Here is a 23732-nt window from a genome sequence, read left to right as displayed (position 1 = left end):
GGATATTATGAAAGTTATGTGCTAGCATAATTGGAGCCATGCTTGGTAGCTTCACATGTTATGGTAGCACTGAATAAGATTAATCAGCGGGAAAACTGGCGAATTATTCTGCGCGCCGATAAACTACGATGAGAAAGTACTATGAACAAAGAGAAATTCTGTACTTTTCCTTACCCCGTTATGTACAAAATTCTTATTCGATGTAATGAAAGCAACTTTAGATTGAAAGGCGTTTAAAATGACAGGCATGAAGGGAGGTAACAATGAGTTGGCGCCACAACTTACGATCAATGGCGCAGGTGTTCGGCGTTTTAAAATATTTAATATAAGGTGAATATAAGGAAATATTCATTTTGGAGTTTATCACACAGTGTATTATTCTACAATTCACTGTTTTCTGTAATACGTATGTGTCCTTATGCGTCTACTGAAATGTAGTAACTTAATGGTACAAGGTTTAGTGATTTTCCACACCTGGGGACCCTATACTGAAGTTTTTTGCTCCTGAATCGTATGTTTTGATCATTACGTTTTCGAAGAAATTGAGGGATGGTTGTTTTTGTTTATAATTTGATATTTAGCAGGTATAAGCGCCTCTAGTATAATAAATCAGAGACGTGTATAATTATGAAGCAATAACTAAGCTTGGTCCTTTTGAAAATAGATTCTTAGCGGCGACCAAGTGTGCAAAATATACATAACCTAAAAATGTCGGAGATTAAAAAAAAAATAACCGGGGAAAAAATGAAACCAATATTTCGCAGCCTAACAGCAGATGATCCGGAACCTGAAACAACAGAGATAGAAAGTCTCTGCGTGAATTGTGGACAGAATGTAACATATTTTATAATTAAACATTTAAAAAAAATTGTTTGTAATTTTCTTCTTTTATACGTACAGGGTGTCACTAGGTTGCTGCTTACGAAGATTCCCCATTACAAGGAGATCGTAGTAATGTCCTTTGACTGTGAACATTGCGGCTATCAGAACAATGAGATACAGAATAGTGGAAGAATCGCAGACAGAGGAATTAAAATAATACTCCAAGTTACAACGACCGCAGATTTGAATCGTCAAGTCATCAAATCTGACTATGCTAGCGTTCAAATTCCGTCTTTAGACTTTGAAATACCCTGTGGATCACAGAAAGGGGAGATCACTACGGTCGAAGGAATAATAGAAAGAACCATCAATGGATTAAAACAGGATCAGTCCGAACGAAGGAAAGAGCATCCCAGTGCCGCAGCTCAAATTGATGAGTTTCTTGAGAAATTGAGGAAACTTAAATCTTTGGACGAGCCTTTCACTATGATACTTGAGGACATGTCAGGAGAATCTCACTTAGAAAATCCAAATGCACCTTTGAAGGACGAGGGATGTACAATAACAAGATTTAGGAGGACCACAGAGCAAAATCATATTTTAGGAATTTATGCGGAAAATTCGGAAGATGTTTTGCTGAAACCTATACAGGAAGGAGAATATACATTGGAGCAAATTGAGGGTGAAGTTCTTTCTTTTAGAACAAATTGCCCGGAATGTAATTCTCCATGCGAAACTAATATGAAAATGACCAGTATCCTTTTCTACCTGTGCCTGAAATTGGCGTACTTTCGCGGCGATGCAACAGGGAAATTATTGTCCCACACGTTGGATCTAGGAACATTGATCTAGGGATCTTGAGAATACTTTTAATTGCAGCGTAGATTTCATTAGATTTGGTGTAGGTGAATTTGTGGAAGCGGATTGAATAAAAGAAGTGAGAACTACTACCGCAACATAAGTTCGGGTTAGGATAAAGATTACGATCAAGATCGAAGTTGAGGTTAGGAACTAAGGTGGACAATACTTACCCCAGAATAGCGCATGCGCAAAAAAAAGGCTGCCAACCTTTAGGCCTACTTCCGATTTCTCGGTCGTTCAAATTTTCTTTCTAATAATTACGTGTCATATTGTTTCTTCTTTAATTTAATACACAGATATTCCGCACTTTAAGGAAGTGGTAATCATGGCAACAGTTTGTGAATCCTGTGGCCACAGAACAAACGAAGTTAAAAGTGGCGGAGGTATCGAACCCGAGGGAATGAAAATAGAAGTAACAGTAGCAGGGAAATATGACTTTAGTCGCGATTTATTGAAGTCAGAGACTTGTTACTTGGAAATACCCGAATTGGAACTAGAGATTGGTCCTTCCGCTCTAGGTGGACGATTCACCACGGTAGAGGGTATTTTAGTAGCGATTAAGGAACAGTTATCGAGCTCGACCGCCTTTACTGGCGACAGTAGCGATCCCGAAATTGTAAAGAGAATGGAAGTCTTCATATCAGAATTGAGCGAGGTGTTAGAAGGAAGACGAAAAGTAACGTTGGTATTAGACGATCCAGCGGGTAACAGTTACGCGCAGAGTCTCTCGGACGATGGGCTCGACAGCGGCTTGGTGATTACCAAATACGAAAGGAGTTTCGAACAGAACGACGAACTGGGACTGAATGATATGAAAGTTGAAAACTACTAATCATTCGTTGTAAAGATCTACAACTGAGTCAACATAATGTATTATATTTGATTGCAAATAATGTATTATAAATGTACACAGTATCGTGTAAATACATATTTTGCAATGAAATTGCAAAATTTTTACGAAGCCTTCGTTTTCTATTAATCGCCGACGTTCCTGAAAGATGAAAAGGGCATTTAATTTTCGTATCACTGAAGCTGATTATACCGTAGCTCGATATTAAAAATAGGTACACCACGGGTATCGAGTCGAGTTTCGTTAACTTGGGAAGTCTTCTGGTAGCCTGATTGCGCCAAGACTCTACGTCCATATTCTCGCAAATGGGGTTGTTAATGAACAATAAATCTTGAAGTTGGGGTATTTCTTGCAAACGATTAAATTCCGCCCAATCTTTTACCAAATTATTGGACATGTAAAGCACTTTCAGAGCTCTCAAAACATTCACGCCTTTAATCTTTTCAATCAGGTTGTAAGATATCCATAGTTCTTCTAAGTGCTCCCCAACTGCTTCTAACCCGGAAAACGTTTTAATGTTGTTACGACCCAAAGACAGAATCCGCAAGTGCTTCAAGGCATTAATACCACTGATTTTTTCTATCATGTTCGTCGAAAGCGATAGTCTCCTTGGAATAAAAGAAACTTTTACGGCCACCTGAATAACTTAATCATATTTTTAAGCAAGCATAATTTAGAAAATAACTGACTCTACTGCGGCCAGCGCCGCTAAACTGTTATCCATTCTCTCGATAGGAGGCCACTGGAAGGACAAAATGATTTCTTTCGCTTCACCGGCACTTGAACCACTTTTCTCCTCCCATCTTTGAATAGCTTCTTTGCAGGTCGTCGCTTTAGCCTGCGCAATACCTTCACTTTAAAATATTGAAAATAACGAAGATTGCAAAATTTTTTGGAAAATAATGTGTACCATGTAAACGACGAAGCGAATCCACTCACAATTAAAAACGCATAAACAATACATAATCGCGACAACCGACTGTTAACTTCACTTTACTTATATAAAAATCCAACATTTATGAATTCCATGTTTATCCCTTTTGTAATAACATTATGCCATACAGTTTCGAATTATAATTTCATCAACTATTGTTCATTAAAAAGTAGCAGATACAAATTTATAAACGATGCCGCCGAAGATTGATTTGACGTCGGACAGCGGAGATAAGTTTGACATCGATCAACCATTATGGGACCAGTCCACCTATATTGGTAGATGGAAACACTTTGCTTTTATCACTGACTGGCGCACAATTATCGTGCCCGAAAAAAAATTATGGAAGGCGAAACAGTTATGCGATGACTACAAGTGAGTGAACTGTAGGTGGGGCACAGTAACAGAATTTCAAGTTGATTACAAATACTTTCTAGAGCCGGTAGTGTACCTTCGGATGTCCCAATGGCGCAGCTTATTCGCGCGAAGAAACTCAGAGATAGTGCGTTTCATCCAGACACAGGTGAACTAATGCCCATTCTTGGCCGACTATCGTTCCAATTGCCCATTTCCGTCGTACTCACAACAGCAATGATCACGTTTTACAAGTAAATCGTTTAAAGTCTCTGTGCCAACGAGAAACAGCTCTCTTCCCATGCCACCAATTCAGACACCGTTAGCATGTATTGTGTGCATTTCTTAGAAGTACCACTGCCGTCGTGTTATGCCAGATAGCAAACCAGACCCACAACGCCATCCTGAATTACGCGAACAGAAATGCGGCGGCCGACGATCAGGACGATAAAAACACGGTGAAATGTGCTTTCGTGTGCGCAGTAATAGCGAGCTCTTTGATGGCCGCTGGCTGCAGAAGGATGCTGCGTTGCAGTGGACCTCTCTTAAAAGTTATATAGTTTCCTGTTACTTTGCAGCGAAGTAACGTTCCATCTTCTACACAAATTTGTACCACTCTCATAGGCCTTTCTTTAATATTAGAAACTTGTGCCATTTTGTGCGGTGGTTACCGGGCACGCGGTAAATTTGCCACTTATGCGCCACAAGGAAATAGCAAATGGCATTCCTTTGTACGTTGGTGAGGCAGAAAATCCCATAATGAATTCCAGGGTAGCAGCGGTAAAGGGTATTACCGAATGCTTTATCACGAGAATTGTTATGCCCATGCCATGCTTGGTCTTCCTTCCATTAGCAACGCAGAATATCAGGGTGTACTGTTTTTACAAGCTTCGGCCATGGGCGCAGCTTCCGATAGAGACCTTTATCTGTGCACTATGGTAAATTTCCTCTCTTCTGTTCGAACGATTGGCTGTTCACTATAATTATTTATTTCTACAGCTGCATGTTCATGATTCCCTCGTCTCTCGCAATTTTTCCGCAATGCAAGTAAGCGACTGCGTAATATTCAGTTAACGATCGCGAGGTAAAGCGATTCGATAATTAACACGCTTTAATTGTTAAGTTCCATGAGCCCAAAATGGTTGAAGCTACGCCCATCCGAATACAAAGAATTTGAAGCAAATGTCGGCGACCATGTGACCAAACTCTATTATAATAAGGGACTGTGAGCAGGCAGTTTCGATGCATTTTCGTTGTTATAACCTGATATGACATTTGTGGTGAGAAAATAGATGTATCGAGGTAAAAAGTTCTTATTACTAGAAGATAACATTAAATATGATTAATGTACTATATCCAAATTTTTCTTCTTCTTCTTCATTTTGATAGGTATAGGTCCCGGCATTTTGAATACTGTGCTGCAAGAAAATAACAAAAAGTGCGATTTATTACTTAGCATTTCGAAAAAAATATTTGAATACATTAATGTGACGAATATACTTACTGACAAGTGGTACAGATTGGACTGAATTTACAAAATACTGTAAACAAAAATTATTGATTAATGTTTAGTGTAAATCCAGTAAGGATAATAAAATAATTTCACATGTCTCTCTTACTTGATAAACATATGGAGCATACATAGCCAATATCAATAAGCTCTTGGTGGCAAAAGCACGCCGCTCGGTAATCCACTTTCACCGGTGGTGGCAGCACTAGCTTAGACCTAATATTTGGATCAGGAAGAAATATCCACTAAAAAGGAAACGCTTGCATATGAATAAAAGAGACTTGGTACATGATAAAAGTAAATGCATTATGCCTCTCTTACTAGTAAATATTGCAGCAATCCGCTTAATTGTGGAACCTTCAAATAATTTCCCCCGGTTATGTCGCAACCTTGCTGAAGTAAAGTCAATTCCTGATCTAAACTGCACACATCCAATATTATTCCCTAAATGTTTCAAAGAAAATTGTTAGCCTTACTTTGCAATCTGCAAGCTACAAGTTGGAGAAAAATGGTAACTCACCATTTTCTGAGCGGTGAAGAATATATTCATGTAATTCATATATTGAGTCGCGGAATCATTGCTGGCTGTGATCACGAGGATTCTGGAATATAATTTTTCACCGGCAAGTTTCTCTCGTTCTAGTCTCGCGACATAGCACAGTGCCATGGTCAATGCCCCAGATATTAGGCTCTCTCCATTCAAAGGATTGTCCATGGTGATCTCATTGATCACCTGCTGCAGTTGTTGCCTTACAGTACGCTCGACCATAGTGAACTTTTCGTACTGCCCATCCATTTGTCTGATTTCCGACGACTTTTCGCATGGATATAAGAATTTTACTCCATGACTATGGCAGACTAATAGAGCCAGTTGGTTGTTAGATGACTGCATTAGATGGGCATTTGCAAAAACGATAGTGGAGTCCAAGCATTGCGTCAATATCCTTGTTTCTTGCTTTATAATTCTTTGGATCGGGTTTACGTCTAGTATAATTAATAAAAGACTCGTCTCTATTTCTGGAATAAGTTGAGCGATTTATTCAGTGATTCTATAATTTAAATACATTCATTTGTTCGTAACTCCAAGCCTGGCAGTGGCGTGTTTTCGCGTCGAGAGTCACTATTCCTTCCCTGACATTGGCGTATTTTCCCGCCAACGCAACGGGGAAAGTATTGATTGGATATTTGATCTAGGGACATTTGAGATCAGTCTTAACGACGTCGTAAATTCTATGGAACTCGACGTAAATTAATTTGTAGGATTGAATAATTGGGGAATGAAAACTGTATTTGTGCAGCAGCTAGGATAAATTAAGTTAGGAATTGGGCTGAACAATACTTTCCCGCACCTAGCGGATGCGTGATAAAGCCTGCCAACCTCGATGACCATTTCCGATTTCTCACTGCCAGGCAGAGTTAAAAAGACAAACATTTGGCTTGTTTAGAGGTTAGATAACCTCAACTTACCACTTGACATTTTGAATTAATGTAAATTTATGCAATTACTGGTTTTACCGACCATAAACAGAGTCTTACGACAAGTTTTTATAACAATTCATCGTAGCTGCCCCGTTACAGCGATAAATTTTAATAAATGACCGTTTAATCCTTCCACATATAAACTGTACACCCGTGTGAGAGCCGAACCACTAACGTATGCGTACAGGGTTCGTAAAAGAATTAATATTTTTGTATTCCTAGTTCTATCTTGTGTGGCAAAAATAATCATACCAAATTTCGGTAACATTAAACGGTACATTTGGCTTTTTAAAAAAAGTGATCAAAACGTCAACATGCAAGGAGTGATGACTTCTTCAAAAATTCCCGCGTTATATTCCACAAACGATTGCAGACGTGCGCAATTATCAGTGCGAAAACGCGCATGGTTGCATACGTATTACTGCATGTAGCAGAGGATTGGAGGGAGTGAAACAGAACGAGTGTGGAATATCATTGAGGTCACAGGGGTGTCTTTGAAAGGTTATCGAACGTCGTCTCCTCGAATTTGAAATCAGCCACATTCGTGCTCGAAGAATACTGCGAACAACATGCTGCCGCGATTTGTGAAGCCCACGTTGACCGTTGCTCAGCAAGGAGCAAGGCAACTCTCGACGAGCAGTAGAGTGAGTTTTTCGAATTACAATACAGAATCGATCCTATAAATTTTCCTCTCTTCTATTAGCGCATTATACCCGACGTCCTCAGAGCAACTAGAATTCTTCGTGAATACCGCGATCGTTACGTGCTGATTTGATTACGGCAAAGTATAATTTGCACTGCGCTTTGCGACTATAGAAACGAAGTACAGTTATGCAACGTCTTTCGAAACGATTTGAAAATGTCAAAGCTTGAACGGCTATTAAAAATTCAGCATTCGGTATTGTGTAGTACGAAGTGCTATTGTTAACGAAGATAAAGAAACATTGTACAAACATATCGGTCGCATCGCGATCAAGTGTTATTCGACGCGATCGTTGACGTTATTGGTACCAACATTAGGAACGTGGAATTCTTGAGAAACCACTTGTATTCAATGGTTATCGGCGACTTATAGGCGGCAGTTTTCCGCAGCTTATATTCGGCCGACTTCTCGTAATGATTGTGTCATTTTTCAGCGCGATGTCAAGGTCGCCGTTTTGGGAGCCAGCGGTGGAATCGGCCAACCGTTATCGCTGCTCTTCAAACAATCCCCTCTTGTCACCGAATTATCCTTGTACGATGTTGTGAACACGCCAGGTGTCGCTGCCGATCTCTCGCACATCGACACGGCGGCAAAAGTAAAAGCCTATACGGGCCCTGACCAACTGAGGGACTCTGTTAAAGGAGCACAAGTACGTGTTTCAATAAGGCCAGGGAGAAACGTGTTTAAAATTGAAAGCAAAAGCTTCTTCTCATTGATGTGTATCCTTAGGTGGTCGTTATACCTGCTGGTGTACCACGTAAACCAGGAATGACTAGAGATGACCTCTTCAACACTAATGCTTCCATCGTAAGGGACCTCGCCCAGGCTATAGCGGACGCGTCACCGAAAGCGCTAATTGCCATTATTTCTAATCCGGTTAATAGCACTGTACCCATTGCCAGCGAAGTATTGCAAAAAGCTGGTGTTTACGATCCCAACAGAGTTTTCGGAGTAACCACGCTCGACGTAGTCAGATCAAATGCGTTCATTGGCGAAGCAAAAGTTAGTTTAAAGTGTGATTAATAGAGGCCAGAAAACGATTCAGATGTAAATACCTAAATTGCGTTTCTTTTTTAGCGTCTTGACCCGCAGGCGGTATCCGTGCCCGTTATCGGAGGTCACAGTGGTATCACCATTATCCCATTGATTTCACAATGCAAACCATCGGTCTCCTTCCCAGAAGACCAACTGAAGGCTCTCACTGGAAGAATCCAGGAAGCCGGCACGGAGGTCGTTAAAGCGAAGGCTGGCACAGGCTCAGCCACGCTTTCGATGGCATACGCGGGTGCCCGATTCGGTTTGTCATTGATCAGGGCTCTGAACGGAGAGCAGGGTGTCGTCGAGTGCTCCTACGTTAAATCGAATGTCACGGACGCTAAATATTTCTCGACGCCTATTCTTTTGGGTGTAAGTAGTTTTATCTAGTCTCGACTGTATGTGTGCCCATGAAATATATTCATGCCGCATTTCAGAAAGGGGGCGTTGCGAAGAATCTCGGTCTCGGCACGCTCAGCAGCTTCGAGAAGAAACTGCTGGACGAAGCTATTCCGGAGCTGAAGAAGAACATTCAGAAGGGAGAGGACTTCGTGAACAAGAAGTGAATGCTGTATACTCGAATACTAGATAGAAGCGTGATCAACGAAAATCAGGATGGAGCCAATGATTTTTCAGTATTGATTGTAAGAGTACTCGCGTTGTACGCGAACCAGAAAATATTCAGAAAAGGTGGATCCTTTATACCAGTCAATCAGTAGATTTACGCATGGCGTGTACGATATAGATTATATTAAAATACATTTGTAACGATCAACACCAAGAAGTAAGTAAACGTACAATACTGGGAAGGCGGAAATAAAGAATTTTATCACATGCAGAAAATACTCATAGGCCTCATAAAAAAATGTCGATATGTGAAGTATGATGTAGCATATTCGAGAAGAAACGTTGTTTGAACAAAAAAAAACAAATATTGCTATTATTTCCATTCCCATTTTTCCTCTAATATTTATTGAAACGAAGAGCTAGTTCCATAGATCGTGTTACCAACAGTCAGGCAACTCTCTTGTACATTGTCTCCTCTATCAGGATCAAAACAAATAATCACTTCGAACGAATGATAGCAGGCAACCTTCAGTACAATGTCATCCGTGTATGCGACAAGTACAACGGTTGATATATGTTAATAATTCTAATTTAAAAAACGTGACGTGTAGTTCTTGGGCACAAATTTATTTATCTTAGAAACTTTTTACTCCCAGAATGTTAATACCTCGTTTGTGGATGATCCACGAGCTTGTTACACGTAAAAATTGATCGATAAGGATAAAGTGTTTACAGAGATCCATGCCATGGCAACACGGAAGAATTATAAGAGACCTCGCCGCAAGCAGGTGTTATACCATTCACAGGAAATGCTTCTGCAGGAGGCAGACACGTCTGACGATGACATGGGGAACGAAGCTGCTCCCTTGAAGAGAAAGGGGCGATCGTCTGAGCGGCTTTTGGAGGAACGTTCCCCCGAGTCTGTACTGTTTGAGACGCAGCAAGTAGAGTTATCATGCTACGATGACCTGAGCCCAGAGATTGCACCCAGGGTGCGACGAAGAAAGCTGGATCTGAATGGCTCGAATAAAGATAATGAACATGATTGCGGCGGTCAACAAGAAGCAGAATTGGCGGAGGTGGAACAAGATGGACCACCGAAGCAAACGACTGATATGCCCACAGGCAAATGCTTCCCAATGGACAAGACCTTATCAATGAGCGATGCGATTAAGTTAGAGATGAATGACTGTGAGTCCCTGCAGGAAGACAAATACTTCTCAGAAACAGGACTCGAGGCTCGCGCCTGTGACAGTAAGTCAGCCTACGATTTTCCCCGTGGGTATGTCTCAGAGCCGGTGCAGCTTGCTACCTTCAATTCCGACGTGGAGGCCCAAAAACAGGGGTTCTCTCAATTACTGGCAGAGCTTAGGTGCGCTGTTTCCGCTTGCGAGCCTATCGGCCAATTCGAGGAGGAGAACAAAGGTGACAAGTGGCGTGCAGAGGAAGGTGGTGGTGCTCGGTTTGAGGTAGTCAACGAGACCTCGCAAGATCCAAGTGGCACTTGCTTTACCGCTAACTTGAGCGAATGCAAGCGGATCATTTCGAACCTGCGGCAACTGAATAGCTCCAAAATGCGAGCTACCACCCAGGAATATATTTCCAATTTTCTATCGAAGTACAAAAAGGTGGACGAGGCAAGATCGGTACAGACGTCCTTCTGTGGCCGCACGCCATCGCCCCTAGCGTCGCAGGAAGATTCGAACGAGCGGACGAATAAGCGTCCCTTCGCGGAGACTGATGAAGCTGACGATAAAGTCGACAAGCGGCAAGAATACAAGGTGGTAGAGAATAATGTGACGAGAATAAGGGCTCGCTCGACCACACCCTGCAGTGGCTCGCCGCCTCCTGCTAAGAGGTGTAGGACTACGTTAAAATTCGACGATGACGAAGAGATAGATCAGTCTCAGAAACCAGCCGTCTCCACTATGATAACTGATCTGTTGCCAGAGGAGACGAAGAATGGGCAGAGTTCCTTTTGCCCCAGTGCGATAATTACGAAGACACCTTGGAGTACCTGCACACCAGAATCACCAAGCACTCTTACCTTGGATTTACCGGTTGTGTCAGATTCTGGTGGCTGCAGTACGTGCTTGCAAGAGGTGATTCAATAGAATATCGACCCGCTTTCAAATTTTAATCTTATAATTAAGCAAGACTAATAAACTCGTAATCTGTTCTTGCAGCATGAACGAGAGACTGACTACCACCAAAAATGCACTTGCTGCAGCTCTCGGACCCCGAAATCCCCGCGATTTCGACTTTCTAAGAAACCCGTTGTGAAAGTCGTCCTCTTCTGCGTCTGGTTGACGAAGAGGCTGACAAGAACGTTTAAAAAAGTAAGATATTTCTTTAACTAAAAAAATATTCCTGGAATCATCTATCGATTGTTTCAGAGTTGCGGTGGTTTCAAAAAGACTCTCTTAATGTGTTCCTCGAAGAGGAGAGCACCGAAGCTTGAAGAGCTTAACGAGCTGATGATAATGTTGCGCTCGGAGAATCAGCAAATGATCAACACGTTCTTAGAGAAAGTCAGCCACTTGTCTGAAGAGATTACTCAGGTGAGTGGGTGTTGCTGAACGCTTTCTGCAATGGTACATGTTGAACAGGAGATGTTAGCCTTGTCTCCGATGCAGGTGCGCGCGAGCCACGCAACCGCCCTCGGCGCTTTAACCGCAGAGGTCAGCAGCATGCAGGACGTCACCAGGAAGTTGGCTGAAAACAATGAGACACTGATGCAGCAGCTGAAGAAACTACAGAAGGCGTTGGAAGATACACGGAGAAGCTCCCCGAAACCTCCACCACCGATGCCATCGATCCTGAGGCGATCGTCACCCCTAGGTGCTCCTCCTCCGCCGCCACCTCCACCACCACCACCCCCTCCGTCCTTCCTGTCCCCGGCACAGCCGATGACGCCAACCACCCCCAGCAGCGGTAGAAGCGTCAGGACGCCCTCGAGAAAGTGCTCGACGCCGCTGCTTGGTAGGCCATCTATCACCGTCGAGGATCTGCTGAAAGTCACCCTAAAAAAAGCACCGCAGAATGTTAAGGCAAGTCCAACGATTTTCCAATATAAAAGCATGCGTTCCCCTTCTTTAGTGGTTTCGCCCCTTAAATATGCAAACGAGTCAAAATAAAAAATATGTATCTCTTATTCTTCGGTCCTCTAAAACATATCCAAAAACTAAAGCTATCAGAGGAAGACTCCTCTTCTTATGAACCTTGAGGGGTGGTTTCATATCCTAAACATGCAAACGGGCCAAAATAAAAAGACACGCGTCTCTTATTTTTCAAAAGCTATCAAAGCTCTCCTTGACTATCCCTTGGCTCTCAGCTCCAGCTTACAAAACTAAATAAAACATACATTCTCCGCTAGCACAGCAGCAGCGTTTCCTTTAAGAGTGTCTCTGGAATTTTCTGTCTTCGACAGCGCTCGCCCCAGCACTACTCCACCTGCGAAAAAGGTTGTACAACGATTAAAGGAGGAATTTCACGTTTCAGGAGAACAGAAGGAATACCGTACCAGGACCAAGGGGGCCAGTGGTTTCTTTAGACATGCTGCGCAGCGTGAAATTAAAGTCTGCCAGGCGCAGAACAACCGATCAAATACTGAGATCTCCTCGGAGCGCACGCATGATTAAAACCCGGACAGCGCCGAGCCTCAGCCTGTCCCCGATCATGGCGGGTGGTGACAGCACGTTGAGGCGGATCCTGAAACAGGTGGACGTTAATAGACGTGGACCAAGGCGTCTGCTATCGGGCACGTCGAGCTTTCGCGAGACCAGTATCGCGAGAGATAATCAATCACAGAATGCGGACGCGAGAGATAGCAGCACGCAGTCCGCGATTGTGTAATCACGTTGCAAGAGAGATACATGTGCAATATTAGCGTATTCCGATATCGTTTTGTTAATTGATTAACGCTACGCGATAGGTATAATCTGGGTCACCTGATATGGTAACATAAAAAGAGCCATTTTTTTCTATCAGTAGTTCTTGGCACACATTTGACAAAGGTTTGACAGTGTGTATTGCGTAACGGCTCTAACGAATATCTTGCACAGGATTATACATAATTTGATGCATAATGGTATAATACTTGTATTTTACAGAATGTGTGCCCAGCAGATTTACATGGTTTTGTGAATTTCAAGGTCACGCCTGCTGTAACAATACATATATCCAATTACTACATTAAATTATGATTCTATGGAAGATACTAATTAGAGCTGTTACTCTGGTGCACATTGCAGAACTCATTCCGGTGTATTATATACTATTCAGTACAAGACATTGAGCTGAATGGTAAAATAGCAGTGGCACCATTTTCATTTGTCCGAGGTTGCAGAAGACATGTATCACACCTTTCGTATCATTGCTTCCAAATTGTCGTGTAGATTCTAGAAACAGGTGACTCACTCTGTACAGAACAGTGCGATATAAGGAGAACCCATTGAACGATAGATTTTAATTTCTGAGATATGTACTGACGCTCGCTAAGATAATAAAGATTCGGACGATACGAGTAGAGAGTTGTAATTACTTTATTTGTAGCTTTCACGTGTGTGGTTTTACAGAAAAAGGTCGTATCCGGTGTAATCGCATTGATCGTAGTAGTACAGAGCGTGAGAACGCATACGAATCGAGGAAAAGAAATAAAAGGGCCGATTGGTCTCCTCCAAATGGCGATAAAGTCTCGATATCCGTGTCTAATTATTCGCTCGTGGGCTTGGGTTAGCGACAAGATGGAATGATCCGAAGATAATTACAGATACAACTAATATTTATAATACAGAGACAAGGGCGAGTAGTACATCTAGAAAGATGGAGTAATAGATGTGTGTGTTTGTGTGTGTTATATAAAAATCGACTAAGCACGCACAACGATACTGCGAATAAAGGACAAAAGCGGTCTCGCTCGACACAACCGATCGCGGCTATCTCCTCTTAATGGTTTCACGAACGACCCAGGTGTCAATGCCTATCTACAAGTTTATTTAGTCGGAAACGCTCTACATTTTCTCACTCTTTTTGCTTCGTTTATGAGTCACGCTATATCGCAAGCGATAACAATAAATATTATCGCGCTGGGCTACTCGTTCATCTTGTTCCTTAATCCATTGTGTAAGCAAGTAATTGGAGGTGGTATCACACAGTTTATCGTCGTTTGGAATTCGCTACGCCGTTTTCGTTGCCACTGCAAAGGTGTTATATCTAAAATTTTAAGATTTGCCGCTCGTGGCGCGTGTATATGCATATTTATATTCGCAACCTGTACACAGGGTGTTTCGAAGCCGCAGGTGAAGGGCTTGGCTTAAACGCAGGTCGGCAAACTGACTGTTTATGAGGTATTCAGTATTTTTGGTCGCAAGTCAACAGTTCTTTGTACGATTACACACGCTAGAAGACTAATAAATGATATCTTCAATGTGTTAATAACTAATGACTTCGGAACCACTATGCCCGGCTCTCCCTTAATTCAAGTGTTACTGTAAAATGGCCCTTCGTGCTCCGTCGAATTCACTTTATGAATGATAACGCGATATTGGCAGCTTGATCGTATCACTAAGCTCTAAAGAAGGTTCTGGATACTTCACGAACGATTAGTTCACGGGCTTGCGTTTAAGTATATTTTTCTGTTCCTTTTCAATAGTTCTAAGTCAAGCTTGCGCCTGTAATTCTGAAACACTCTGTATAATTCCTAACCGATGTTTCCAGTATCCTATGCTCTCTGTCTTCACCCTCTTTCACACCAGTCCCATCGCCTTCCGTCGTACTCCACACGCGATTCGAATCGCTTCAAACACACTTCAAACTGTTCTCTTTCTCTCCCTCTCTCTCTCACCGTTATCGTACGAACGATTCGAGTCTACCGGTTATCCTCGATACCTTAATTACGCTCTTAAAATTAGTCGCATATACTTACTTACGGTGCCGTTGATATTACTTTGAGTTATTCTTTGTAACGTATTTTATAACATGATTATCAATTTTTTTTCTTTATCGTTATTAATACCTAAATACAAGGGGGGCACGATGCACACCGATTTCTAGGGGGAGCTTGATTCTGCGCGTTCCCTTCGCCTTTGATATACGATATAACGCACCTCGCTTTTTTGCTGCACGCTTATACGGATTGCCCTTCGTTCGAAACTGTGCCGGTCTGACGGATTCAGTTTTGCTGCTTGCACGAAATGGCGGTCAGAAACTTACGGCAGCGTTTTAAGAGCGAAGCTCCAGGGAACTCGGTACTTCGGCGCTGCAAGTAATTTGTGTTCTAAATCACTCGGGGAGGTGCCTTTGAACTTAGGAATACTTTAACAAATTATTTGAGCGTGCGACACCGTAAATCTCTGACCGTCACTGTAATTGCCAACGAGTAATAAATGGCCGATGCCGTATCGCTAAGCTCGCCTCGGAAATATGCACAGACAAATTTCGCGTTTCAACTAACAAATGAACTCTCTGGTATCGTTTGGAATGTTCGGACGTAAGTCGACGGAACAGCTCGCCGATAAGAAAAGAAATGCACAAACGCACGGGCAGATCAACCAAGATACAAATGGAATCGAGGACGGTGATATCGAAAGTGAGCGCGGGTGAAGAAAAGTAGGGATACAATCGTTTATTCTGTAATTCGTTATACCACAGCGATCGTTATAGTATACACAATGTGGGGGCATTATGAAAAAGTACAACCACAAATTACAGACTAGCTAGACGGCTACTTGTTGTTTCCTTTTCTCGTTTAACGTTAAACGTAATTTTCTTCCTTTTTGTTTTTTCCTTAGAAAGAAGCCTCGTCTACCACGATACTCCTTCTCGTCGATCGCAGAAAACGCACTCTCTGAGCGGAGGAGTGAGAAAAAAAAAAGACCGCGTCGAAATGATGACACTACTGGTTCGTCCTTCTTTTTCCAAATTTTTATTCAACACAAAATTTCGTTCGCGAAAGCCAGACTTAAGACCAGTGACCGATCGTTATTGCGTTAAGTACGACGCTTTCGCGCAAGCGTATCTCTTCTTCGTTTTAATAAATCCTTCAATGACCACACGAGAACTCATGCTTCAACTATGTACGAAATTATTACTTGAGCCGGATTTCGTTCGGAAGTACATTCATAATAATATCTTATTACAGAAAGCAGCGACGAAGATGCGTGGTTGGAAGTGACTGCTAGCGCCACCGCGACCACTTCCAGCTTCGTCCTGTCGGAGAGCGCCGTTTATCCTTACGATAAACTGATGATTTACATTCGATTTACACGCATACATTATTAACATCGTTATTTAATCATAGTATGCGAGAGGCGACGATCATGCGCGCAGTAAAAAAGCGGGGGATGAGGACCGAGGAAGAGGAGGAGATTTAGGGGAATAGGGGCGGGTGAAAAACAAAACGAACACAATGCACTTCGATCGACGTCGAGCATTGGCGTATGCTTCGCCATTACGTGAAACAACGTATCGGGGACACATTATTAATTCGTTCTCACTCACTGAAACCGATAAAAGCCAGGGATCAATCCCGACAGACAGGCGTTTACTTATTTTTTGTATACCCCTTTTTAATTATTAGTTGACGTATTACGCCGTCGATCGGCAATCCGCTCAACGCTCTCGACATCGTTCGCGTAATTTCTTTTCGATCGGGCATGCACAGAAGAACGTAAAGACAGCGTCAATTTCTTCTTCGAGATACGCGAAAAGATGGCAAAGGATAGTGCCTCTCTAAATGCTTTCTGCAGTCTCTACCGCGCAGAGTGCGTGTCCCTTTGCATGTTACCTTTTTTTTTTTTAATTTTCTGTGTGCTCCGTAACTCAATGATGCGTTTATCGAATGATTTGGTATATTTTTTTTTGTTTCTTTTTGGAGTAATCGTACGTACGTGCGTGCTTAGGACTCACGCAATCGCTAAAGATCTCCCCTTCCCACCCCGAACTGCCACCTGCTGAATTGTTTTCGTTTGCTTACAAGTTATTAAGAGTTTTTTTTGCTTTCTTGTGTCTCAGTTTTATATGCGCAAGATAACACTCACTACAGTTAGAGTTACGATACGTCCTGATCTTCCACGTCTTGCAGCTGCTCCTTCTGTTCTCCCTCCCCTGTCCAGGAAGAAACAATTCCCGTTAGCCAAACCACATACATATTAACCTACGAATAATTTCTGACAACGGTAACCCATCAACGAGCAAGGTGGAGCCATTTTGATCTCCAATCACAAATCCATCTCCACCGTATCAGTTAAACAGATTACCTTCGCCGAACCCCGGGGATCAAATAAACGCAAATGCGCCAAGGTATTGGTACTTTTAAGGAGCAAGGAAGATTTGAGTTGCTCACCAGGTGATCGTACGGTGCAAGGGCGTATCGAAAGGGGTGTGCCTTTATGCTCAAGCATTGGTGGGAATGGCCGCAGCCTCGTTTTCGCGATCGGGCTCAATCTCTAAATTATGAAGCAATGATTCTTCGTCCGGGAACACGCGATCATCGAAAGTACCATTTGAAGCGGAAAATAAATATAAAACCTTTTCATATCATCGACGCTTTGCCTACGCGACCGTGATATGTCTGTGTGAAAAAATCTGATAGAACCGGGGAAGATTTTATCGCGCTGCTGCAATACATATTATTGATCGCGCGACGGCGCTTCTACAGCCTAATGGGAGCGTTTCAAAAGCGGCTAAAAACCTTTCCCCGCCCCGGAACAACGCAGCTTCCTAGTAAAGGCGTATACTAACCCTCTCCGTGCGTATCCGACGTCCACAGAGTAAGGTTGTCCCTGAGGAGCTGCATGATAAGGGTAGAATCTTTATAGCTATCCTCGGATAAGGTGTCCAATTCCGCGATCGCGTCGTCAAAGGCTGCCTTCGCAAGGCGGCACGCTCTGTCGGGACTATTGAGAATCTCATAATAGAACACAGAGAAGTTGAGCGCCAATCCTAAACGGATGGGATGAGTCGGCGGCAGATCTGTCATAGCAGTGTCGCTGGCTGCTTTATAAGCTACGAGAGAGTTCTCTGCTGCTTCCTTCCTGTCGTTGCCAATGGCGAATTCAGCTAGGTAACGGTGGTAGTCGCCCTTCCTATAAATATGCAACACCGGTGAGAACATGCACGCCGGTCATTGTACAAAAATACGTAAGGATATTAAATAAAAATTACTCGTGCGAAACCTGCACACTTTCGTGGGAGTTGCGCAAGATTATCGCTAAGCTTTCCCAAGATTTTTATGGCACTGCGAAACAGTGGCTCGGCACAATAAGAATTTCATTTTAAGCATTGATCGTTATTTGTAAATTACATCCGTGACGCGATAATTATCCTCGCGGAGTTATCGAGCCAGACCGGCTGGATGTTTTAAAAAGCAATGCCTCAAAAATCAGTGACCGAGACGGAACGTTCTTCCGTATTGCTGGCTACCGTGTTACGGAGGCGGTTAGCGTTTAAACAAATTCGTGATACTATAATATAATTATACAATTATACAGGCTGCTGAAAGTAATGGTAGGTTTCAATCGAATAGCGGAAAATCCTTCCTTTACTTTGAACAGTGTACCGCGCACTGCAACAGAGACGTGTGTTATGAGACTCGGATCAAAGTTTCAAGCAATTAAGAAGGGAATGCTTTCCAAGCTGCAGACAGGCCGTCCTTGGCTACGGAAACTGCAAAAGTTCCTTACATTTTATAATAGAAGACTTTAGATTCGCCGGTGGACGCGCAAGGTATCAGATGTTTGTCCAAAACCCCGAGGATGTCGGCGCAGATATCTTTCAGCTCCTCTTCTACTTGGGATCGGTACTGACGGATCATCTCCAGCTTTCCTTCGGCGCCCTTGTTCTCCTCCTTTTGTTCGATGCTCGAGATTATTCTCCAGGAGGCTCTCCTCGCGCCGATTACGTTTTTGTACGCGACAGAAAGGAGGTTCCTCTCCTCGACGTTCAGCTCCAGGTCCAGCGAAGCGACCTTCTTCATCGCCTCGACCATTTCTGCAAATTACGCCGGCGGGCGTCGCCGTTGACGGCAGTGCCATTAAATTGAGCAGATGTGCAAAATCAGAATACACAAAAAAAAAAATAGGACAGAGTTCTGGGAGCCGATAGAATTTTACCGCTGAGGTGTTAAATAATTTGTTTTTTTTTTTTGGTAAAATAACGAAAAGGCGCTTTAAATTTTGATGAGAGACATTGTATGAAATCACGGTAAAGTAATGAATTGGAAATGACCTATATCGATTATTGATACGCGCGGTCACCCCGGTGTGGATGTATTATTAGTTTCATCTGGGATGTTAGAGAGCCGGTGTGCAAAGAAGACGAGTACACAGGCATATATTAACCTGCTGCCCCTTGAACTTTCCGAGGAAGTTGGTTACTATTATGTATTTATTATCTATAGGTGTGTATGGCATTCAAGAATAATGATATCGACCGGGATAAACGCGCGCTCCGATACATTCGCGTCTCGTCACGAGCCTGCAAACAGTGCAAAAGATTTGTAAATTTTTTTTAATCATCTCGCCAATCTCCTAGGTCAGTTCTCCTAACGAAGTTGTGCCGAATAAAATACTCGGCTCACGGGGGTTGATATTTACCCTCTGTTTATTAAGTCAAGGAAGGCGTGATGGGGCCATCTACGTAGACGTAGAGATCAAAATCAAGTTCATGGTGGTTCCCGGGGCGAGAATTACCGCGAACGCGGTATACCCGTGACGAAGAGGGTGTACAGAGACGTAGGATATAGCCAGGCACAGATCAATACTTTCCTTCTGCTACGGTCCCTCTTCTCCCTCCAACCATTGCCGTGTCTCACTCACCCCCTTGCCGTTCTCACCCTCCACTCGTAATCTCTCCCCCTGCCTCCCTCGCCCTCACGCGCAACCCTCAAATTTCCTCTGCACCCATCCTTCTCTACATCCAGGGCAACCAACGTCGCCTCCTCTCCCTTCCACCCTTCTGTCATTCCTCTCCACGCTGGCCGGCCGTTCTTCGCCCAAGATCCACCACAGACAACACACTTTAAATACGCGTGTGCCTCCGCCGATTAACATGCCCACGCGGCGACGAAATTATGAAAAGCAGCCTCCTCCGCTGGATGAATGCGAAGCGGCCCCTCTTTGTGCGCTTTGTCCGCTTCATTGGTTAGTCCTCCTGGATCCTCGGGAGCGTGAAACCCGATTTCGAAATTTCGGGACCTAGGGTGCAGTGTGAAACGGTCCCCCCATGTATTTATTATTGGCCGGCCAGCTCGAAACGAGCTCCAGAAGGCTGTACCGAAAGAAACGTTACGGCCAACTACAACGTGTACCTCGCTCGAGCGTAACTTATTCTTAGAGCGCGTCCACGCTATGAGAATGACCCGAGGGAAAGGGAGACACGGGCCAGTTAAATAGCGTTACTCGAAACTATACACCCGGGAGGGGATACACTTCGCCTTCGCAAAACGTCAGATCCCTAGGAGCGCACGTAGCCTCGCTGCGTAACAATTTCCAGAGAGATGTACGAAAACGAGGCACCGATTTGACGGTTCCCCCTTCTACCCGGCGCCCAGTCCCCACTGCGGGACGGCTTTCGCCGGGAGCGAAACGAAGAAAAAAAAATTATCTCTCGTAGCCGAAATTGTAACGGCTCGTACTGCGTAATAACGAAGTACGAGATGATTGGAGAAAGACAACAGGGAAACGCTAGACTAATCGAAAGCGTAGTGAACGACTCGGCAGATCTCTCGGTTGGCCGATCGGCCACAAGTGATTTCTCTCTGCTTTCAAGGCCAAATGCCACGAGCAGAGCACGCGTTACTACGTGTCTAAAGGAGTAACCCGGCAGCGATTGGTAAGTATCGTGCCGTGTCTATGCGTCACCGCGCGTCGGGAAGGACCGACTTGTCGGTTATCTGCAGAGGGGCCCCCTAAAGTACCGAACACAGCACGCCTAGCAACGGCGTTACCCAGCATTCGACGAAACAACGGGAAGCCCCGAGAGCGACGGAACCGCTCCTCCACCGGTGCTGCTGAATGGGCCCCCCCGATAGTACGTGCGGGTATCGTGACAAGATCCGCCGGAGCGGTGACAGAGGCTATAAATCCACCGCCGTTTAAGTAAAGGAAACACCGGTTGCGAGGCCGGCGACTCCTCCGCACCATCGCCTGGTTTATCCTCGTATTTGACGTTTCCACGCTTTTGACAGATCCCAACCTGATCCACCCGGACGGAGTTTTAAGGTTCTCGGCTCCCGACGAGGGGCTCACGGTTCTATTCGTCGAAATCGTGACACCCGGAGAGGTTCACGAGCCACGAGGAGGGCGGTGCTAGGCTGCTTTCTCTTTGCAGGCCGTGCTCTCTCTCTGTGTGTCGGATTTCGTGGGTTTCATTTTGGTGCAGGCCGGGTCCTTTCCCGAAAAATATCCACTCACCGTCGTAGCGCTCCGCTTGCTCGGCCAATTTCGCCTTGTAAACGCTGTCCTCCCGTTCGGACATCTTCGATGCTCGTGGATTTCACGGGTAGACGAAGGGTTTCAGGGAAATCGCACGAAATCCTCGTTTCCACTGAAATACGTACACCTCGTCGTACAGCCACTCGCAAGCTCACTGACCAAGATGGCGGCGCCCGCCAACAATCGAAAGTAGTTCCCAGCTCGCGCAGCCTCTGCAGACACTCCACTCGCCATGCGCTACCCGGCGTGTATTACTACGCGTGACGTCATCCGTCGTTACCGACGCTACGCGCATGTCGGTTAATGTTCGCTGAATATCCGGTGGCGGAGGTGGCCGAATTTCCATTTAAAAGCCACGGAAGGAATAACGTTTCGCCCTTTTATTCCCGATAGCGTTGGAATTTTACGGAATATCGATTTAATAGAAACTAACGGCGATTACGAACGAAGAAAATACTGTATTACCGCGAGCTGAAGTAATCTATTCTTCAAGATTATGGAGTATTAGCTGTACTACATGAAACCCATCGTATTTTATCGTTAATTATACTAAACGACAAATGCTCGAGGATATATTTCGCGGATCATGTAATCGATGACACGCGAGGGCTTTCTGGTGCACGGAACTAGAAAAAGAGGCGCAGAATGAGATCTAGAAACTTAAAGTACCTCTAGAAAGTTCTATTTGAATAAAATTTGATGGAGGGAATGCTTCGTACTCGGTGGAAGTTAATTTTACTTAAAGAATCAGAAAAAACTGAATATCAAAAGTGTACAATTTAGGGACCTCCCGCGTGCGGGACTAACTTAAAACTGCGGAGTTGTCTCGCGTCTAGTGCGTAAGCGCGCGAAATACGAAAGTAAGAATAAGTAAACTGAACGATCACTGGGTAGTAGTAATAAAATATTAGACGGCAAACGTTACCCGTTCAGATCGTCTGTTTTTAATTTCTTACAATAAATCAATACAATTCGTTCGATGGAACAAAAAGGCTACGGTTATTTATCGTATAAATAATTGCACCATTTGTGCGACCAACGGGTGTTACATAGGAGATGCCGAAAGGCAATCATGTGAATGCTACAAAGAGATATTTTCATTTCCTTTTTTTTGTTGTTGTTTGCAGCGAAGCATTTGCGTTTTATCGTTCCACACGAGTAGCTAATGTACAAGCACTATGTAATCCAAACGTCTGTTCTATCCGCCTTATCGTATGGTTTCTTCATTTAAATTATTTATTTTATAGTTAATTTGTATTTATATGTATACACATATATCCGATTATTATCATCTATTAAAATTATAATACAGCCGAATACTTAATCGTAACAATCAATTGTAAACATTGGTTGCAAGCTATGGTATTCCGTCCAATGTCGTCCTATACAGACCGGAATATATGTAATCATCATCATCAATATACAAACACTATGAACGGAACCAGCTGTACGACGTACTCGTACGAGGGATACACGATGGGTTTTCTTTTATTAATTATCATATGTACATACAGGCATACATACATACATGCATACATACGTACGTACGTACGCAAAATCATACGCGCTCGAGTCGAGCGATTGTACCTGTGTATGGATGTGTGCGTGTCTACGTACTGTAGCCTGGAAAAACAGATTTCGGTTGCGACGACTGTTATCTGCTTCCAGTTCAAAAACAGTCGGAGCGCGGGGGGAGTCCCTCTTGAAAAGAGCACAAATCTTTTTTACAACATATGATCTCAACCATCAGGTATGACTTTAAAGTCTCTTTACACACTTCCAGTTAATTAATATCGATTATACATTTGTAACATTAGCTCGACGGAGTGTATAGTACTTAGGCTAGCCCGCAGGGCGAAACAGCCTAAATTTATGGAACATTCAAGTGTCTACATCTGCACGGAATATTGCAGAAATTTGGAAGCGTACACGTTATTACCATCCATTTTACATTTCCTCCCAGCTGCACGCTAAGTGTGCATACTGACCACCGTGTCGGACCATCACTTTTGCACGTCGGGATGACCGTCTCAACGCACCTAACCCTTTCTCACGTTACACACTCCATCATCCACAGGAACATATCTTCGTAGCCGTTACAGATTGTCGCAACGAAAAGTGAACGAACGCCGCCTTCTAATACAATCTCTGTTTTCGCGCAAAGCTTAAGACGTGGCAGTCGA

General features: G+C 43.6%; 7 protein-coding genes across 10 annotated transcripts; 4 read left to right on the top strand and 3 right to left on the bottom strand.

Moving 5' to 3' along the window:
- The first annotated feature begins 433 nt into the window (after positions 1 to 433).
- On the top strand, positions 434 to 2644 carry Zpr1 (zinc finger protein Zpr1). Of its 2 annotated transcripts, none has more exons than XM_076825239.1 (4): positions 434 to 584; positions 665 to 834; positions 901 to 1576; positions 1980 to 2644. In XM_076825239.1, exons 2-4 carry the CDS (start codon positions 709 to 711, stop codon positions 2513 to 2515), a joined length of 1338 nt encoding a protein of 445 aa, XP_076681354.1. In that variant the 5' UTR covers positions 434 to 584; positions 665 to 708; the 3' UTR covers positions 2516 to 2644. The 2 variants fall into 2 exon arrangements, with proteins under 2 accessions (XP_076681354.1, XP_076681355.1); XM_076825240.1 differs by having other exon boundaries at positions 504 to 580.
- LOC143375789 (dynein axonemal light chain 1) lies at positions 2374 to 4622 on the bottom strand. 2 transcript variants are annotated; one of them, XM_076825260.1, is made up of 4 exons: positions 3444 to 4622; positions 3223 to 3371; positions 2752 to 3141; positions 2374 to 2674 (listed from the first exon to the last, which is right to left on the bottom strand). In XM_076825260.1, exons 1-4 carry the CDS (start codon positions 3495 to 3497, stop codon positions 2659 to 2661), a joined length of 609 nt encoding a protein of 202 aa, XP_076681375.1. In that variant the 5' UTR covers positions 3498 to 4622; the 3' UTR covers positions 2374 to 2658. The 2 variants fall into 2 exon arrangements, with proteins under 2 accessions (XP_076681375.1, XP_076681374.1); XM_076825259.1 differs by having other exon boundaries at positions 2374 to 3141.
- Positions 4623 to 4627: 5 nt separating this feature from the next.
- On the top strand, positions 4628 to 5050 carry LOC143375797 (sideroflexin-2-like). Its single transcript, XM_076825276.1, has 3 exons — positions 4628 to 4759; positions 4821 to 4868; positions 4945 to 5050. The coding sequence occupies exons 1-3, from the start codon at positions 4641 to 4643 to the stop codon at positions 5048 to 5050; spliced, it is 273 nt and encodes a 90-aa protein (XP_076681391.1). The 5' UTR covers positions 4628 to 4640.
- Positions 5051 to 5118: 68 nt separating this feature from the next.
- Tfb4 (transcription factor B4) lies at positions 5119 to 7068 on the bottom strand. The gene is made up of 6 exons (XM_076825254.1): positions 6799 to 7068; positions 5852 to 6348; positions 5653 to 5775; positions 5441 to 5576; positions 5326 to 5362; positions 5119 to 5239 (listed from the first exon to the last, which is right to left on the bottom strand). The coding sequence occupies exons 1-6, from the start codon at positions 6806 to 6808 to the stop codon at positions 5164 to 5166; spliced, it is 879 nt and encodes a 292-aa protein (XP_076681369.1). The 5' UTR covers positions 6809 to 7068; the 3' UTR covers positions 5119 to 5163.
- A 241-nt stretch (positions 7069 to 7309) lies between these two features.
- Mdh2 (malate dehydrogenase 2) lies at positions 7310 to 9480 on the top strand. The gene is made up of 5 exons (XM_076825250.1): positions 7310 to 7454; positions 7947 to 8162; positions 8243 to 8515; positions 8591 to 8920; positions 8986 to 9480. Exons 1-5 carry the CDS (start codon positions 7380 to 7382, stop codon positions 9112 to 9114), a joined length of 1023 nt encoding a protein of 340 aa, XP_076681365.1. The 5' UTR covers positions 7310 to 7379; the 3' UTR covers positions 9115 to 9480.
- A 194-nt stretch (positions 9481 to 9674) lies between these two features.
- LOC143375768 (uncharacterized) lies at positions 9675 to 13643 on the top strand. Its single transcript, XM_076825208.1, has 5 exons — positions 9675 to 11217; positions 11302 to 11454; positions 11512 to 11676; positions 11752 to 12165; positions 12617 to 13643. Exons 1-5 carry the CDS (start codon positions 9862 to 9864, stop codon positions 12968 to 12970), a joined length of 2442 nt encoding a protein of 813 aa, XP_076681323.1. The 5' UTR covers positions 9675 to 9861; the 3' UTR covers positions 12971 to 13643.
- 14-3-3epsilon (tyrosine 3-monooxygenase/tryptophan 5-monooxygenase activation protein epsilon) lies at positions 13642 to 21739 on the bottom strand. Of its 2 annotated transcripts, XM_076825262.1 has the most exons (5): positions 21529 to 21739; positions 18799 to 19105; positions 17858 to 18201; positions 17155 to 17221; positions 13642 to 17067 (listed from the first exon to the last, which is right to left on the bottom strand). In XM_076825262.1, the coding sequence occupies exons 1-4, from the start codon at positions 21590 to 21592 to the stop codon at positions 17166 to 17168; spliced, it is 771 nt and encodes a 256-aa protein (XP_076681377.1). In that variant the 5' UTR covers positions 21593 to 21739; the 3' UTR covers positions 13642 to 17067; positions 17155 to 17165. The 2 variants fall into 2 exon arrangements, with proteins under 2 accessions (XP_076681377.1, XP_076681376.1); XM_076825261.1 differs by having other exon boundaries at positions 13642 to 17221; positions 21529 to 21738.
- Between the last annotated feature and the right edge of the window lie 1993 nt (positions 21740 to 23732).

The sequence above is a fragment of the Andrena cerasifolii genome, chromosome 13 (genome assembly GCF_050908995.1).
Source record: "Andrena cerasifolii isolate SP2316 chromosome 13, iyAndCera1_principal, whole genome shotgun sequence".
Taxonomy (NCBI): domain Eukaryota; kingdom Metazoa; phylum Arthropoda; class Insecta; order Hymenoptera; family Andrenidae; genus Andrena; species Andrena cerasifolii.
The sequence above is the reverse complement of the archived record's forward strand: the minus strand, read 5'-3'. Positions and strand labels throughout refer to the sequence as shown.

Bases quoted from the DNA above. Each gene is read 5' to 3' on its own strand.
- Mdh2 (XM_076825250.1), top strand. From the start codon at position 7,380: ATGCTGCCGCGATTTGTGAAGCCCACGTTGACCGTTGCTCAGCAAGGA. The intron at 7,455-7,946 runs GTGAGTTTTTCG...GTCATTTTTCAG, and splicing joins AACTCTCGACGAGCAGTAGA to CGCGATGTCAAGGTCGCCGT. The intron at 8,516-8,590 runs GTTAGTTTAAAG...TTTCTTTTTTAG, and splicing joins CGTTCATTGGCGAAGCAAAA to CGTCTTGACCCGCAGGCGGT.
- LOC143375789 (XM_076825259.1), bottom strand. From the start codon at position 3,497: ATGTATTGTTTATGCGTTTTTAATTGTGAGTGGATTCGCTTCGTCGTT. The intron at 3,372-3,443 runs GTACACATTATT...GGTATTGCGCAG, and splicing joins TTCGCTTCGTCGTTTACATG to GCTAAAGCGACGACCTGCAA. The intron at 3,142-3,222 runs GTCAGTTATTTT...TTTTATTCCAAG, and splicing joins GCGGCGCTGGCCGCAGTAGA to GAGACTATCGCTTTCGACGA.
- LOC143375797 (XM_076825276.1), top strand. From the start codon at position 4,641: ATGCCCATGCCATGCTTGGTCTTCCTTCCATTAGCAACGCAGAATATC. The intron at 4,760-4,820 runs GTAAATTTCCTC...TTATTTCTACAG, and splicing joins ACCTTTATCTGTGCACTATG to CTGCATGTTCATGATTCCCT. The intron at 4,869-4,944 runs GTAAGCGACTGC...TTAATTGTTAAG, and splicing joins GCAATTTTTCCGCAATGCAA to TTCCATGAGCCCAAAATGGT.
- Tfb4 (XM_076825254.1), bottom strand. The intron at 5,776-5,851 runs GTGAGTTACCAT...TGAAACATTTAG, and splicing joins TCTTCACCGCTCAGAAAATG to GGAATAATATTGGATGTGTG. The intron at 5,240-5,325 runs GTAAGTATATTC...ATTTTCTTGCAG, and splicing joins CCAATCTGTACCACTTGTCA to CACAGTATTCAAAATGCCGG.
- 14-3-3epsilon (XM_076825262.1), bottom strand. From the start codon at position 21,592: ATGTCCGAACGGGAGGACAGCGTTTACAAGGCGAAATTGGCCGAGCAA. The intron at 19,106-21,528 runs GTGAGTGGATAT...CGTAATTTGCAG, and splicing joins GCAAGCGGAGCGCTACGACG to AAATGGTCGAGGCGATGAAG. The intron at 17,222-17,857 runs GTTAGTATACGC...CTTCCTGGACAG, and splicing joins GTCGGATACGCACGGAGAGG to GGGAGGGAGAACAGAAGGAG.
- LOC143375768 (XM_076825208.1), top strand. From the start codon at position 9,862: ATGGCAACACGGAAGAATTATAAGAGACCTCGCCGCAAGCAGGTGTTA. The intron at 11,218-11,301 runs GTGATTCAATAG...CTGTTCTTGCAG, and splicing joins GCAGTACGTGCTTGCAAGAG to CATGAACGAGAGACTGACTA. The intron at 12,166-12,616 runs GCAAGTCCAACG...TTCACGTTTCAG, and splicing joins AAGCACCGCAGAATGTTAAG to GAGAACAGAAGGAATACCGT.
- Zpr1 (XM_076825239.1), top strand. From the start codon at position 709: ATGTCGGAGATTAAAAAAAAAATAACCGGGGAAAAAATGAAACCAATA. The intron at 835-900 runs GTAACATATTTT...TTATACGTACAG, and splicing joins GCGTGAATTGTGGACAGAAT to GGTGTCACTAGGTTGCTGCT. The intron at 1,577-1,979 runs GTATCCTTTTCT...TTTAATACACAG, and splicing joins AACTAATATGAAAATGACCA to ATATTCCGCACTTTAAGGAA.